The sequence below is a fragment of the Heterodontus francisci genome, chromosome 5 (assembly GCF_036365525.1).
Source record: "Heterodontus francisci isolate sHetFra1 chromosome 5, sHetFra1.hap1, whole genome shotgun sequence".
Taxonomy (NCBI): Eukaryota; Metazoa; Chordata; class Chondrichthyes; order Heterodontiformes; family Heterodontidae; genus Heterodontus; species Heterodontus francisci.
In genome coordinates this window covers 96,459,402-96,477,171 of record NC_090375.1, presented here as the reverse complement: position 1 = coordinate 96,477,171, position 17,770 = coordinate 96,459,402, and the positions used below count along the sequence as shown (strand labels likewise).

The 17,770-nt window shown below is 44.0% G+C and overlaps 1 protein-coding gene across 1 annotated transcript in view; it reads left to right on the top strand.

Annotated features, from left to right (window-relative positions):
- LOC137369973 (tyrosine-protein kinase FRK-like) overlaps window positions 1-15,451 on the top strand; it is a 40,221-nt gene extending 24,770 nt beyond the window's left edge. Inside the window, exons 4-8 of the mRNA XM_068031816.1 lie at window positions 542-707; window positions 11,007-11,165; window positions 11,294-11,472; window positions 13,090-13,246; window positions 13,330-15,451. Of these exons, the coding sequence (XP_067887917.1) occupies window positions 542-707; window positions 11,007-11,165; window positions 11,294-11,472; window positions 13,090-13,246; window positions 13,330-13,523 (855 nt within the window). The 3' untranslated portion in view covers window positions 13,524-15,451. The remainder of the gene's footprint in view (window positions 1-541; window positions 708-11,006; window positions 11,166-11,293; window positions 11,473-13,089; window positions 13,247-13,329) is intronic.
- Window positions 15,452-17,770: the final 2,319 nt, after the last annotated feature.

Sequence of the window (17,770 nt, the reverse complement as noted above, 5' to 3'; positions counted from 1 at the left end):
GGAGTGGAATTAGGAAACACTTCTTCACACAACGGGTAGTAGAAGTTTGGAAATCTCTTCAGCAAATGGCAATTGATGTAGATCAACTGCTAATTATAAAACTGACATTAAAAACTTTTCATCAGCCAAAGGTGTTGAGTAATATGGGGCAAAGGCAGGTTTTTGGAGTTAGGTCGTAGATCAGCCACGATCTCACTGAATGACGTAATAGGCTCAAAGGATTAAAAGGCCTACTCTTGTTCTTATGTTCCAATGTAGTTTTGATCACCGAAATGGATAGGAGAGGAATTTCCCAGACATTTTCCCCAAATTAGCCTGCATTTTTATCTATTTCTTTGCCCTTCTCAGGAAATCAAATGGATTCGGGTGGGTTCAGAGTATATATTATGATACACAAAGCATCACAATTGTGAGCTACAAGGTGGATGGACCAGAGGGTCTTTACCGGTCCGTTATTGCTCATATGTTTGTATATCCCATTCTGACCGGTATTTATCTAAATTGACATGTTCTTCCTAAATCAGTAATTATTTATCAACAGAAAAAGCCATCTCTTCGTCACTTATCATATAACACTGTGGACAAATGGGAAAGACCAAAAGAAGAATTCACTTTAGTAAAGTGCATAGGATCTGGTAATTATGGAGAAGTGTGGCAAGGCATCTGGAATGACAATGTACCTGTTGCTATTAAAATGCTGAAAGAAGGTAATCATATTTTTGAAAAGCAATTATTTTATTTGATTTATTTATAATTTAATTAAATAGGTGATTTTCAGTTCAGAGTGTTTTAAAAGGTGTGCAACTCTTGGCGGATTGGTAGCATGCTACCAACATGCACATTTCCAGGGTTAGCTCACTATCATAATTATTCACAACTCCAAGTGAAAATTTGCATGCGTGCAAGGAGATAATACAGTGTTGGAACCTGAAAATTGCCAGCCAGCGAGAAAAAGAGAAAGATGGTCTGCCAGTTTCTCTGAGAGCAAGCTGGAAGTGCCATTGCCAGAAGTCAGGAGCAGAAAGGAGAGCATATTTGGAGGAAGGAAGAGAGGGCAATTATCACAACGGTAACAGTGTCACCTTTTTCAACCGCCTCTATGTCACTTCAATCCTGTAAGAAATTGAGTGACTTGACAAAGAGTGGCAAGGTAAGTATCAAAAGCTGCTCCTGCCTTTGCTGTATTCCTTATCACTGGCATATTTGTGCAGAACGATATAAATCTGTAAGAGAGATAGCACTGTTCCCACACATACTTTGACACCTGCCTTCCATATGGGGACATGTGTGTTCTTAGTCTCAGTGGAATGTCTACAAGCTCTAAGTGCCAAAAGAATGCTGGTGATACCTCTACCCCATCTACTCCACTTAGGAAAATAATAGAGAAAAAATGTCTACTGGGGCTGGGAATGTGGAGGATGGAGGGTTTCTCTTGTTCATTAGGCTCTTGCTGTCTCTTCCCATGAGGAGGAATCAACAAGAAATACTGGGAAGACCTGTTGCAGAGGGAGGTGCTGATAGTCCCCTTTAAGACCCATCAGATATCCAGCCTGCCATATTTAAATGGTGTCAAGTAGGTGTGGCAAACCTCTCCAACCCGTTTCCCCAACTTCTGCCCAAATCTACCTCAAATAATTACTATATTAATGAAAGTAAGGGCACCAGCAAGGTGTTCTTGAAGTAGATACTGCTTGGAGGAGGCTATTTTGTTTGCTGTAACTACTGTGCCTGTATGTTGGTCTATTTGTTACTTTGGATGTTCTATCAGAACTTTTCCTATTACTTTTAGTTAGCTCTGCAAAAAGTACAGCTGTAGACTGGCAGCATGGAGTTTGCAAAGGAAATCATTTATTCCTTTGTTATGAAGAGGAGAAAATGAAGAGATGTTAATTTGGAGGGTCTCAGAATGAGACATTACAGAAAACATCTGTTTCCTATAATGCAGGTACCCACTCATCAGGATTTGCAAACCAAGAAGGTCTTTCAAAATCTTTTCTGAATCCAGAACACAGATGGCAGCAGTAACCACACTCACCTGCCCACCTCCAAATATGTTAATTGCTTGCTGAAGATCTTCAGTCCATTTCCAGCAATCAAGGACCCACAAAGTCTTTCACTGTGGCCACGTTCCTGCATGAGACTGAAATCTGAATTTTACCGATCAGGCGGACAGCTCAACATCAGGTGGAAATGTGGGTCATTGGCACGCACAGGCAGGTGGTGGGACTTCCTACGGCATTGTATCAAAAACAGCCAATTAGAGGCCTGCAGGCAGGCAAGGAGCTGGCCAATTAACAGTAACGGACAGATCCTAGCGCCAGCATCGTGCATACAGTTGCAATTTTTAAACGCACATGTGCAGGCATCAGGCAGGTTGAAGACAAAGGCAAAAAGGAGGGGTTCTACAGCAACAAAGGCAGCAGAGGAATGAATAAGGAAGGGTCACTCCATGATTCAGAATTAAAAGGCACCCATGAAATGTGAGTCCAGGTTGTAGACCCATGCATGAGGCAACACCAAGCAACAATGACTAAATTGAAGTGAACAGTTTGCATGTACCCGAACCCCATATTCTGTGATGGGTGAATGCTGCATTGAGATGGCTGAATGGCCGTGTAACTATGTCATCCCAATGCCACAGTGCTGCGCATTTACAGTGCCTCAGAGTGACCAGTGCAGATGAGCCATGAGACAGGAGTGACGCTGTATATGTCAGTACTTGCTTAAGGCCAGTAAAGAAATTTCTCCTCATCACTGTCCTAAATGGCTTTCCACTTATTTTGAAATTGTGTCCCCTGTTTCTAGACTCCCCAACCAGGGGAAACATCTTAGCTGCATCTACTCTATCTATCCCTTTAAGTATTTTGTAGGTTTCAATGAGATCCCTTCTCATTCTTCGAAACTCTAGAGAATACAGGCCGAGTTTCCCCAATCTCTCTTCATAAGACACCGCCACCATCCCGGGAACAAGTCTGGTGAATCTTCGTTGCACTCCCTCTATGGCAATAATACCCTTTCTAAGGTAAGGGGACCAAAACTGCACACAGTACTCCAAGTGTGGTCGAACCAAGGTTCTATACAATTGAGGCAAGACTTCACTACTCCTGTACTCAAATCCTCTTGTGATAAAGGCTAACATACCATTAGCCTTCCTAATTTCTTGCTACACCTGCATGTCAGCTTTCAGTGACTTATTGACAAGGACACCCAGGTCCCTTTGTACATCTACACTTTCTAATCTCTGACCATTTAAGAAATACTCTGCACATCTATTTCTCTTACCAAAGTGGATAATCTCACATTTTTAGTGGATAACCTCATGAAGTGGAGGTGGAATGCCAGTCCTCACTCTCATAACACTTATGGAGAAGAAGGCCATGCCGATCAGATGGGTCATGGCAGGGCAGCCTGTCGCTCAGGCCGAGGCGGATGTGGAAGCTTTGGAGAGTGTGTAAAGTTTTGATTGCATCCAACATTCACTAGACTATGTGGCACCTGTGGCACCTGCATGAGCCTTTAATGCCATTGGAAGCTCCTCATTAAGGGGAGGCACCAGGGCTTGGTTGAAGGAGCATCTGATTCACTTAAATCATTTCCACCAGGTACAGCAGCAGATAAGGAACAGAGCAGGGCTCCTATTACTAATAGGCTACAATGCCATCTAAAGACACCGTGTCACTTTATTCCAGAGCACCCTCCACCAGTGCAGATACACTCATGGGAGTGGGCTTTGTTGCGTGTGTAGAATGGATGGCACAATCTGGTGAGCACTGCACAGACAGACAGGAAGAGGTAATGGAGGCAGTGACAGCTTGGGCCACTTCGCCTCAGAGGAGTGAGGAGAGACCCAATGAAGCTTAGCTTCACACAGATGGCGAGCCTCGGTTGTCATCAGCAAAGCAGCGAGGCTTCTACTGCTGCATCTAATGTGTGAAGATCTGTTGGAGTTTGTAGAAGCAGTGATGTCCCATGCGCAAATGATGGAAGAGTCCATCCAAAACATGAATGGCTCAATATCTCTGCCATGTGAATGCATGGCACCCTCCATTAAGAGAGTGGCAACATTCACAGAGAGACACATGGAGCAGTGGATGCAGCAGAAGTCCATAGACCTCTATAGCATGACCTCATCCATGAGTTCCATGGAGCGATGGGTAAGTGAGATAGGCCAGCCATGCATCTCCACAGGAAAGCATGTGGAGCCTGAAAGGGCAGAGGAAGGGCAGGCTCTAGGCAATAGGGGCTCCTCTCAAAGCACTTCCACAGCTGAAGGCAGATCCTTGGACCCTTCGATGGTAACACCAACGTTGCATGCTGGTCTGATGACTGAGGCAGCCCCTTCACAGATGCAGGTGGTCCCAAATATGCTGGGCCCCAGTCGGGCTCAGGCAACCAGAAGACGCAGAACACGGCCATCTCATGCACCGGAGCAAGAAAGGCAGTGTACTGCCCCCACATCAACTCCAGGTACAGGAGGAGCACCCCATAGAATTTACCATAAGCAAGTGTGTAAATGAATGGATTAGCACTTAGGGTTTCATTGGGTGATAATAATTTGTTAACTACAGAAGTTTATAATGTTTAACGAGAGTTAAAGGTCTTGACATTCAATGTATAATGATTCATTTTTTTATTTTTACGCAAGTTGACAGTGACCAAAAATCATGAGGGGTCTGGACAGAGTAGATAGGGAGAAACTGTTCCTATTGGCCAAAGGATCCAGAACCAGAGGCGACGTGAGCAAAATCTTTTTTAAGCAGCGAGTGGTTAGGATCTGGAATGCTGTGCCTGAAAGTGTGGTGGAGCCAGATTCAATCGAGGCCTTCAAAAGAGAATTGGATAATTGTCTGAAGAGAAAAAATTTGCAGGTATACAAGGAAAAAGCTGGGGAGTGGGACTAGGTGAGTTTCTATTGCAGAGAGCCAGCACTTGTATGATGGACTGAATGGCCTCCTTCTGTGCTGGAGACATTCTATGATTCTATGACCAGATGTGGAATCACATATTTGGATGGTATGTAAAAGTTAGGGCCTCATGAGCACCTGTGTTGACAGAAGGCCTTGGCATATACAACTGATAGGTATAGAGAGATGCTAAGGTCTCTGATGAAAGCTCAGCAAGGCTGCCTCAGGGAGAGAACCTCTTGATTTGGTGGCCCCTTGCACTTGTCCGCATGTTAACTGCTGATCAGAGACTCACTAGTCTCCCTGTCACACATGTTACTGTCCTGCGAGCTGGGCACCTTTTGAGGCACCTCATGCTCATCTTCCTCCTCTGAGGATGCAGCCCACTTAGTATCTTCTTCTGGCTCCAGCACTACTGTCCACTAGAACACCAGGTTGTACAATGTACAGCAGATGACAATGATGTGGGAAACCCTTGAGGTTGCATATTGCAGGGCTCCCCCAGATCTATTAAGCCATCTAAACCTCTTCTTCAAAAGACCAATGGCCTGCTTGATGGTGTCCCTTGTAGTCATATAGCAGCAGTTGCTGTTGTTGTTGCATACAGGGGTCAGAAGCCATGTCTTCAGTGGATACACCTTATTCCCTCGAATCCAGCCACCTACTTGTTTGGATGGCCTGAAATGTTGAGGCAATTGGGACTATTTAAGGATGCGGGAGTCATGACAGCTTACTGGAAATCTCACACACACCTGCAGTATGCTCTTACAGTGGTCACGGATGACTTGAACGTTGAGGGAGTGGAACCTTTCTGTTTACAAAGGCACTACTCTGAGGGAGGCTTGGTGACCACATGAGTACGGTCAATGAGTCTCTACACCTGGGGAAATCCAGCCAACAGCCCCCTTGGCCTGACTGGTTGATTGATTGTGAACTTGATATACTGGCCAGTCTGACTTTGCATTACATTTGTGACCTCCTTTGTGCAGCGATGGGCCGCTGACAGAGATTTGCTACATAGATCGCGAGATGATCCCTGGAACAAACCACTGACAAAAAAATTGAGTGTCAACATTATCTTTAAGGCTACAGGCATTGGGTGCTTGTCACTCCCGTATGGCATCAACTCCTGCTCCAGCATACCACACAGCTCTGCCACCACCTCCCTGGAGAGACACAGTCTAAATAAACATTGTGCTCAGACATTTTGATGAAGCTAAGCCTCTGACAATACAGCCTTTGAGGTGGGTAGATCCTTCTGCGAACATGAGGGTGCCCTTTAGCTTCCATGCGCTCTCCTCCTTAATGTCCAATGGCTTCCTCAGGCCCCTGAAGCTCCCTTGGCCACTGCACAGCCACTCTATGTGGCTCCATCCCCATCACTCTGCCACTCTCCTCACTGGGGGGATCAGAGTCTGAAAGCATTGACTCCATAGCCAGAGGAAGCCTCCACTGCAATGAACTTCTCAAGAAACTTGCCCTACCTCCAGCGACTGCTATGGAACTGAGAGACGCCCTTCCACAACAGCACCTCACTTTGACCCCACCCTCTGCAGTGCTCTAAACTTGATAATGTCGCTTCTTCAACACGCAGCCTGCAGACAGCTTCACAATATGGCTGCCAGTTCCCTCCATAACACAGCTGCTGCTGAGATCTCACCTCATTTGAGTATACGTCTCTGTGAAACCATGCATCATCTGAAAATGGTCGGAAAATACTTGACAATTGGCTGTTTAACAAGCTTACTTACCCGCCCATCACTGACCTGTCAGCCAATGATCAGTCCCGCTGCCCACATCTGATAAAATTGACCAATGGAGCCTACTCCCCCCATAGCCAATGCACACCCCCCTTCCCCCCCCACACCACCCCCCCACCATCACCCCTCCCAGAGCCCCACACCATTTTACTGCCTTCATTCTCACCTCCATGGGGCCAGTAAAATTGTGCTCTGTAATTCCACTGCAATTCTCCTATTCCTAATAGTTGCAAGCATACACAGCCCTCTATGTGCTCAAGCACATTCTTTTCATAAGAACATTCACCCACAAAATATATTCTGCCAAATAAAACTTTGTCTTGAAACATGTCCAGCATTTGTACCATTAACTGGTTTGAACTCCTAATCAACCTGTACAAGGTGGTTCCTGAGTAAGATAAAGTTCTGCAGTGGGTGGCTGGATTGTTCCCTGGCACCTTACAGTCCTAAGCTGATGCTCTCTCAGGGAAGCAGCTATCCCAGATGTGGATGTAGGTGGTCAACCTTATGTGTGAACACAGTTTCCACTGCCTCCGTGTGAAATTGATATTCCCCAATCATAGTCCTTCTGAAGATTGGACTCCTGATGTCCTTGTTTCTGAGTTTTGTATTCAAAGGAAGTAGTTTGTCCAACCTCCATGGAGCAACAGCTCTCTTCCACTCCCAGGTCCTCTTTCTCACTCGTCATTCAATGTTCGATTAGCCTTTGTTCTTTGCTCCTCTGCATTGGTTGTATGTGTTGGCCCCAAAATTCTGATTATAGCCAAGGTGGAAATCTTTCAGACAGGAGGCAGAGCATGAGTCAGAACCTGGTACCACTGAGATTCTGCTCATATTTTAGTGAGTAATTTTCTGGTGGGGTAACAAAATTTATTGAAAATTTCCAGCAGGTGGATTTGATGAAATACTTCAAATGACCCACTTGCTCCATTTGGAGCAGAAGGTGCCAAGATAAGTATTTTTGCTGGTCTTCCTTCCACTAGTGCAATCTTTTAGATTCTCCATTGGGGATAAGTGTCACTACTGTCCTTTGCAGATGCAGGCTGCCTGCGCCAAACAAGAAAACAACAGTGGGCTGAATTTTACCAGCCCCTTGATGCCACGGGGGAGGGGGGTACAATTCTGTGGGGAGAGGTGTGCCTTGACCTGCGGTGTCAAAAAGGGCCCGCGCATATTACCGGCGGCGGGGAAACCTTGGTGTTGCCTCCCCCGCCGCTTGGCGGCGGGTTCTTCCTCTGGATATGCAAATTAACAGTAAAGAAATGTAAATGAACTTACTTGCAGGCAGCGGCCATCCCACACCAATTCTATGGCCGCCCTTCGTCCTTTGCGTGCCTTCGGAACTCCCAGAGTTCCCAGAGGAACTCCCTATGTCATAGGGGGCAGCCGCTCCACTCTCTCTATGTAAATGAGCCCCTGCGCGATTAAAATTCATCCCAGTATCTCTGTAGCTTAGGATGAGAAATAATCCCTTCACCTCAAATCAGGCTCAAAAGTTTCCATCTTCACTGTCTGTGGCACATTATGGGTGTATCCTGGCAGGACAAAATGACAAATGTGGCAGTCCTCTCAAAGGCAGAACTTTCAAGTGTGTTGGCACTAATCAAACAAAGGCGGCTTTGGTGGATTGGACACGTTCACAGGATGGAAGACGGTCGTGTACCCAAGGACCTTCTGTATGGTGAAGTAGTCGGGGCCAGACAACCAGTGGGGCACCCAAAGCTCCGCTTCAAGGATGTCTACAAGTGTGACATGAAGGCACTAAATGTTGACTATCGCACCTGGGAGTCACCAACTGGTGAAAGAGGGAAATGGCAACACATCCTGTGGACTGGCATGCACTACCAGTTGCTACAGCAGCTTGGCAAAAGGTGCCAACATCAAAAACAACAACTCACAGCGTCACCTGGCAGCTTCATGTGCAGCACTTGATGCAGAACCTGCCTCTTAAGGATTGGCCATCACAGCCACCAACAAAGGTGCACCAAGAGAAGACACCCCACCTAAATGGATTGTTCGCTGCATGTCCATCATCTTTCATAGATGGAAGGATGCCAACCAACCTCAGGCAGACTTTACATTTGCTCCACCATTCTTTTGCCATAGGATTTGTCCTATCAGAATTTCAAACCCGTGTACGTGAAGTCTACTAAGATTCCTAAGTATTTTTCAGCTTCATCTTACTCAGCATTGAACTGCATGACACACTGTGTATAGTCACACACCATCTGGACATTGAGGAAGTGGAATCCCTTTTGGTTGCGATACATCTCAGAGTTGACATGTAGTGCACACAGAGTGACGTGCATGCAGTCAATGGCATCCTGTACAGTGAGGAAGTCTGCAATCCTTACAAAACCCCATGCTCACTCCACCTGCTTTTCTCTGGCAACAGAGAATGAAATGTATTCTGCTGTTATGGTGAGTTCAGCCGTGATCAAGAGAGGGGGGTTTTATAAATATTGAGGTACTTAACTCAAAGAATGGGTGACAAAATAAAAGCTTGTACATGTATTATGAGAATTATATTGTATTATAATTTAGATGGGGTGGGGTGGGGTCCGTGATTATTACTCCTTTTAAAAAGGGTTCTGTCAACCAAAAAATGTTGAGAACCATTGCCTTATGCAACATTGGACGGCAAATTGGGAAATGTTACTAATATTGTCTGCTACAGCCTGGAAGGAGCCAAACACATAAATGTTCATCACCACTGGCAATGAATGCCATGCTCGCCCTATTGTGAGGCTGTAGTTGTGGCTGCAGCAGGTAACAGATTTCAGTGAAGACATTCTTAGTGAAGTGGAGATGTCTGACACATTTTTCCTCGTTGAGGTTCAGGTAAGAGAGTTGCTCCATTAACACCCTTGGCAGATATAGCCTCCTGCTGAGAGTCCATCTTTCCCTCCTCCTCCCTCTTCCAGAAGCTTGTCCTGCTCTGTGTCACCTCTGCTTATTCTCCCTGTCATGCTGTAAACTAAGAAGGACTCATACTACCTCACCCATGTCTGGGCACAAGTTTGTTGCGGAGAAACCTTGAAGTCAGGACCAAGTCCTGGAACATGTGGCAAACCACTCCATGTAGACTTTAGCAACTTTAAACAATTCTAGAAACCACTAGAACTTGTACAATCACAACAAGAGCTGCAGAAATCAATCAGCAGTGAATCTGGAAGTAGTTGATAATCCCTTTAAACAGCACATATGGGGCTTTCTTCCTGTTGTTGAATGTGTGTTCATCTGTGCGAGGTTATAAGAGGGCATTGGCTGGAGCGTTGATCTTCAAAAAAGCACCGCTGGTGTCAAATCCGTGTTACATGCTGACTGACTTCGCGATCTGCCTACGCTGCATACATCCGGCAAATGCTCCCTGCATACATGCTAACGCCCTCGCCAAAATAGCATCTGGCACTGCTAGCGTCAGAAGTGTGCACGCTGTTGCAGACTCCTAGCTTTGAAAAATCAGATGCTACAGAGCCGAATTTCGCAACCTATAATTTCTAAGCTTCCTCCTGCAATTCCATTGCCTCGCCCATTCTGTTATCATCTGCAAATTTGACCAAATAGCACTGTGCTACCACTTTCAGGTCATTGATGCTAATTAGAAAAAGCAGTAGTTTCAATACTAAGCCCTGGACTTAGTACCCCCATCCACTCTGATGTATTATCACCACAGCTTGTAACCCACCACCCACAACAATCATAAGTCCTCTTTGACAATAAATGTATTCACTACATGTCAAAAAAGGTGCAACTAGTTTATTTTCCTACTTGATTTCTGTGTTTCTCCTTGAATGCTGAGCTCCTCATTGCTTGACATTGATGAAAGTATTGGTTGTATGTCATATAAACTGGTGCTCTTTCCGTGTATCATTTCAGTGCAAGGGGCAAGTATAGAGGCGCATTACTGCTTCTTAATGGGGACTTTGTAGCACACCAGCACCTCCCAGCACCCCCTACCCCCCTCACCCACTTTCTGCAAGGCCATGAGATGGCCCTGTCACTGTTGTCAGCACTTTTTCTCCTGTGCTATCTGGCTGCTCCTGTAGTTTTCTAAGGAGGACTACTCAATTGGGTAAAAGCAAAATACTGCGGATGCTGGAAATCTGAAATAAAAACAAGAAATGCTGGAACCACTCAGCAGGAAGGGTCCGAAGAAGGGTCACTGACCCGAAACGTTAACTCTGCTTCTCTTTCCACAGATGCTGCCAGACCTGCTGAGTGGTTCCAGCATTTCTTGTTTTTACTCAATTGGGTAGATGGACCATTACCTTGAGCTGCAGTGTTTCACCTGTATTTGGAAATTTCTCTGTTGAATCAAACTGTATTTATGTATTTACAGATACTACAGATTCCAGTAATTTTCTGAAAGAAGCACAAATTATGAAGAACTTCCAGCACCAGAATCTAATCCCTCTGTATGCTGTATGCACCAGAAAGCAACCTTTCTTCATTGTCACTGAATTGATGAAACACGGAGATCTCTTGAAATTTTTAAGGAGTGAGTATCTGGAATACTTTAACGACAATCAGATTTTCAGATCATTCTGACAAACAGCTATTGTGTTTTGAGAATGTGTTCACATACTTTGTGTGGTAGGGTTGATGGTTATGTGCATCTTTTTTCAGGATCTCAAGGCTATTTTACGGTTGCACAATTAATAGACATGGCAGTTCAGATTGCTGCTGGAATGTCATACCTTGAATCCAACCACTACATTCATCTGGATTTAGCAGCAAGAAATATTCTTGTGGGAGACAACATCACTTGCAAAATTTCAGACTTTGGACTTACTAAATTACTAAAGGTAGGCACAGAACATATCTGTGTAAAAAAATGAGGAAGAATTTGGTGATGCTTTAAGCTCATTTATTTACTCACTGTCAGTTTCTAGTGTTTCTTTTCTTTTTTATATGTTCTTGGGATGTGAATGTTGCTGGCATGGCCAGTATTTATTGTCCATCCATAATTGCCTTTGAGAAGGTGGTGGTTAGCTGCCTTCTTGAACCGTTGTAGTCCATGTGTTTTTTTCTGTACTGGTTTGATACAACTGAGTGGCTTGCTAGGCCATTTAAGAGGATAGTTGAGAGTCAACCACATTGCTGTGGGTCTGGAGTCACGTGTAGGCCAGATAGCAGATTTCCTCCCATGCAGGACATCAGTGAACCAGTGGGTTTTTACAACAATCTGGTAGTTGCATGATCATTATTAATGAGATTAGCAATTTGCCCCAAATTTATTAATTAAATGAGTTTACATTCCCCCAACTGCCATGATGGGATTTGAACTCATGTCTCTGGAGCATTAGTCTGGGCCTCTGGATTCTGCGTCCAGTAACCATACCACTATTCTGCTGCCCCATTGTGTGAATGACTTAACTCATAGTCAAAACTGCATTCGAACCTTATAATTCAGTGCTACATTTTATTTCAATTGGCAGTGGGTAGGGGCAGGTGGTGTGGGGGTGCAAATTAGTTTATAATTTTCTGCTTTTCATGCTTCAATATCACATTTTTAAATTAGTTTTCCTTTATTTTTATGTTCTCATAAGTTAGGAAACAGAATATTTTTCAATTCTTGGCCCCCCAAATGCTCCCAGTTTGATTACAGCATAGCCAATGACAAAGTTAAGCTTGCTGTACATTATTGTAAGAATGTGCCATATCTCCCAACCTCAGGGGTGCACCTTACAAAGCACCTGTGTGAATCTTTCCTTTACACCAACTACCATTTTGACCTCTATGCTGTGTGACTGTTTCCCCTGGCTGCAGAGCCTAGAACTAGGGGTCATAGTCTCAAGATAAGGAGTCAGCCATTTAGGACTGAGGTGAGAAGAAATTCCTTCACTTAGAGGGTTGCGAAACTTTGAAATTTTCTTCCCAAGACGGCTGTAGATGCTCAATCATTGAGTATATTCAAGACTGAAATCAATAGATTTTTAGACTTTAAGGGAATTTAGGGACATGGGAATAGGTCTGGAAAATGGAGTTGAGGTAGAAGATTTGCCATGATCTTATTGAATGACAAAGCAGGCTCAAGAGGCCATAAGGCCTACTCCTGCTCCCATTTTTGTGCTCTTATGTTCTCTCTGAATAAGACTTCCAATTGAACAGCAATGGTGACAAACAGAGGATAGTTTTTAAGATGCAAACCCAAAGTCACACTTCCACCTCAGAGCTCACCTCCTGCCAGTGCATATTAGAACTTGGGGTGCTTGAAGCACATGACTTTCTGACCATTTAAAATAAATGGGCTGAAGCGACATTGAAATAGTGGATGTCTTACAAATGCATTAAGCATTTGTTCACTCATCATCAATAGTAAATTTTAATTCATCTTATGAGCCTAGGTAGGTTATAAAAATATGCAAGTTTGATTATGTAATTAACAGAAACGTATTATAGCTGCATTCTTCTCACAATAGGATGTCACTGCTGCCAAAATAACTCATGATCAACTACCTATTAAGTGGACTGCTCCGGAAGTAGCAATTACAAATCAGGTTTCAACAAAATCTGATGTGTGGTCCTTTGGTATTGTTCTGTTTGAGATCACTACATATGGGAAGGTACCATATACCGGTAAGTGTATTAATATACAATATATCATTTTATTGACTGGCAATTTTTACTTCAGCCTAGACAGAAATTTTCTGAAATTGCAGGAATGTCAAATAGAATGGTCATATCAGAATTGGTCCAAGGCTACAGGATGCCATGTCCGAATGACTGTCCACAAGCCATCTACAACATTATGAGAGAATGCTGGAATGAAGTTCCATCTCAAAGGCCATCATTTAGTACACTGAAGCTACAACTGGAAGACTACATCATAGCCAATTTCAGTCCTCTGTATTAAACATCTGTGAAATGCGGAAAACTTTTGTTTGAAGTTACCAACAAATTAAAAAAGGCTTCAAAATGAATATTGGGCTGAATTGTGTGGTAGAAATAGCAGTGAGGCTAATGTCACTGACTTTTATTTACATGGAAATTGGACAGCAGCTTCTGGTGACTACACATGTGCAGTTAAACACAAAAATCAGTAAGTTGCTGTCCAAGATGCCCTGCTCCTCCAAAAGCTGCACGTTATCTCACCAAGAAACTCCTCATTCAAATACATTGAACAGTAAGAAATTTCTTTACTTACCTGCTATATATGAGCTAAACTCACCAGAATTAGTTACGACTTGTCCATTCCAATGTAAGTACCCTTTTAACTGTGCAGTATGTCTTAATTATTGCTAAATCACCTCTCTGGCACTGAAAATTAACTTTTATAAGTGTAGAATCTCATACCTTCAGGTTTTAACTATTGTTTAAAAAGTTAAAAAAATTAATCTTTTCGTAAAATGTTTTTTCTGCCTCTTTTATCTCCCTCTCCTTTAATCCCATCTTTCTTTCATTCTCTTTATTTTGCTTTCCATACCTGAATTTGACTTTGAATTCAATATTCTGACATTTTTGGTTCAGACTCGGCGCTGCTCATTAATGATTCTTCAATATGATTGGTTAATGTGATATACAGTGGCTGCCCTGTTCACACAGGTTCCAGATTGCCTGTAGAGTGCGCTTTTCTTTTTTGATAATTTGCTGACAGGAACTTCCAGTGCAAAAACCCATAGAAAGTCTATGGGCAAGTGCATGTCCAACGAACAGCACAATCTGGCCCGTTGTTGCTGTATATTTTAAAAATGCACATCCAAATTCTTCTATTATCACATTGCCTTTGTATAAATATTGTACAAAACCACTATGGTGCTGCCTTGTGTGTGACAACCAAAATACTGCCACATGCCACTGTTATGACCAGGTGAGAAAGGTGTCTAGGGGTCCCTTTCAGCCTTCACTTGGTCTTACTGTAACAGAGTTTAATGTTAAACACACCATGTTTTTAGCTCCCCCTTGGTGAATCTTTGTTCACCGCTTTCCAATTATAAGGCAAAGAAAGCAGCACAAACAGGCTTTCTTAGGTTTAAAGAAGAAAAGTCGAAATTTATTAAACTTGAACTTAAACTCTAATTCAGTTGACGCCTACGCATACACGACCTGCCCACGCTAGCATGCATATGCAATACACAAATGCAAATAGAGACAGAAAAGAGCAGAAGAGAAATAAAGTGAAAAGTTTGAGGCAATATCTGAAGAGTTTTTGTTACGATTCTTCGAGCTTACTGTAGAGTCCTTGATTGTAGGTAAATCTTGTTTTTATTTGAGGCCCAGTATTCTTGTTAAACCTTGTTCGCTGTAAGAACCTTTTCTCTCTTGGGGTTCATGTGTCTTCAGTGGATTCAGAGCCTTGTGAGAAAGAGATGGGAGCAAACAGGAGAGATCTTCGCAGTCCAGGAGCAAACAAACTCTCTCAGTTCAAATTCTCTGTGGCCAGTTCAAAAGAAAAGCCTGGAACAGCCAGGTAGCCATGTGACCAGCTGGTCTAACCAGTCCTGGCTCTTGAGGATTGTATCCTCCTTAGCAGGCCCTGGAATGCGCTTTCTCACCTTCAATGTCTGTTAGTATGTAAATGTTTTTTTTCCAGCCACGGCTGATCTGTTTAACAGTTAAAAATCAAAGTTCATGACAAAATTAATGCGCCTCATTCTTGACAGGTGGGGGCCTGGCATAACACCATCAATAAATAAATAAATGCTATGAGTTGTGCAACTGTGCTATTTTTGGATTGAAACTAATGATTTTATTTTGTGCTAACATTACACTGTGTTGCTAATTGTACAGTTTAAAAAGTGTCAAAATATTTGCAGTTAAAACTAAGCCTGATTGTGAGTTGCTGTAGAATATCCAGAAAAAGATAAAATAATCTTTTTGATGTATTTATAAAGTTATGGCATTATAAATGCATATTATTCAATGCTTTCATTTTTACATTTATTAGGACGCAGCATAATGGAACACAGTATCATGTTGTGTGGCACCAACACCATGTGAAATGGGATAGATTTTGAATAAATCTAGCAACTCAAAACTGAGCATCCAAGAGGCACTGTGGGCCATCAGCAGCAGAATTGTATTCAACCACAATCTGTAACCTCATGGCCCGGCATCTCCCCCACTCTACCATTACCATCAAGCCGGGGATCAACCCTGGTTCAATGAAGAGTGCAGAAGGGCAGGAGCAGCACCAGGCATATCTCAAAATGAGGTGTCAGCCTGGTAAAGCTGCAAAACAGGACTACTTGCATACCAAACAGCAGAAGCAGCATGCAATAGACAAGGCTAAGCGATCCCACAACCAACGGATAAGATCTAAGCTCTGTAGTTCTGCCACATCCAGTCATGAGTGGGAGTGGACAATTAAACAAATAACAGAAGGAAGAGGCTCTATAAATATCCCCATCCTCTATGATGGGGGAGCCCAGCACCTCAGTGCAAAAGATAAGGCTGAAGCATTCACAGCCATTTTCAGCCAGAAGTGCCGAGTGGTTGATCCATTTTGGCCTCCCCCTGAGGTCCGCAGCATCACAGATGCCAGTCTTCAGCCAATCCGATTCACTCCACATGGTATTAAGAAACGGCTGAAGACACTGGATACTGCAAAGGCTATAGGACCTGACAACATTCCAGCAATAGTACTGAAGACATTGCTACAGAACTAGTTGCGTCCCTAGCCAAGCTCTTCCAGTACACCTACAACACTGGCATCAACCCAGCAATGGGGAAAACTGCCCAGGTATGTCCTGTATACAAAAAGTAGGACCAATCCAACCCAGTCAATTACCGCCCCATCAGTTTACTCTTGATCATCACCAAAGTGATGGAAGGGTTGTCAATAGTGCTATCAGGCGACACTTGCTTAGCAATAACCTGTTCACTGACGCTCAGTTTGGGTTTCTCCAGGGCCACTCAGCTCCTGACCTCATTACAGCCTTGGTCCAGACATGGACAAAAGAGCTGAACTCCAGAGATGAAGTGAGAGTGACTGCCCTTGACATCAAGGCAGCATTTGACTGAGTATGGCATCAAGGAGCCCTAGCAAAACTGGAGTCAATGGGAATCAGGGAAAAACTTCTCCAGTGGTTGGAGTTATACCTAGCGCAAAGGAAGATGGTTGTGGTTGTTAGAGGTCAATCATCTCAGTCCCAGAACATCACTGCAGGAGTTCCTCAAGGTAGTGTCCTAGGCCCAACCATCTTCAGCTGCTTCATCAATGACCTTCCCTCCATCATAAGGTCAGAAGTGGGGATGTTCGCTGATGATTGCACAATGTTCAACACCATTCACAACTCCTCAAATACTGAAGTAGCCCATGTCCATATGCAGAAAGACGTGGACAACTTCCAGGCTTGGACTGATAAGTGGCAAGTAACATTGGGGCGGCACAGTGGCACAGTGGTTAGCACTGCAGCCTCACAGCTCCAGGGACCCGGGTTCGATTCTGGGTACTGCCTGTGTGGAGTTTGCAAGTTCTCCCTGTGTCTGCGTGGGTTTTCTCCGGGTGCTCCGGTTTCCTCCCACAAGCCAAAAGACTTGCAGGTTGGTAGGTAAATTGGCCATTATAAATTGTCACTAGTATAGGTAGGTGGTAGGGAAATATAGGGACAGGTGGGGATGTTTGGTAGGAATATGGGATTAGTGTAGGATTAGTATAAATGGGTGGTTGATGGTCGGCACAGACTCGGTGGGCCGAAGGGCCTGTTTCAGTGCTGTATCTCTAATCTAATCTAAATTCCTGCCCCACACAAGTGCCAGACAATGACCATCTCCAACAAGAGAGAATCTAACCATCTCCCCTTGACACTCAATGGCATTACGATCCCCCACTATCAACATCCTAGGGGTTACCATTGACCAGAAACTGAACTGGACCAGCCATATAAATGCTGTGGCTTCAAAAGCAGGTTAGAAGCTGGGAATTCGGTGGCGAGCAACTCACCTCCTGTCTCCCCAATGCCTGTCCACCATCTACAAGGCACAAGTCAGGACTGTGATGGAATACTCTCCACTTGCCTGGATGGGTGCAGCTCCAGCAACACTCAAGAAGCTTGACACCATCCAGGACAAAGCAGCCTGCTTCATTGGCACCCCATCCACCACCTTCAACATTCACTCTACAGACGCACAGTAGCAGCAGTGTGTACCATCTACAAGATG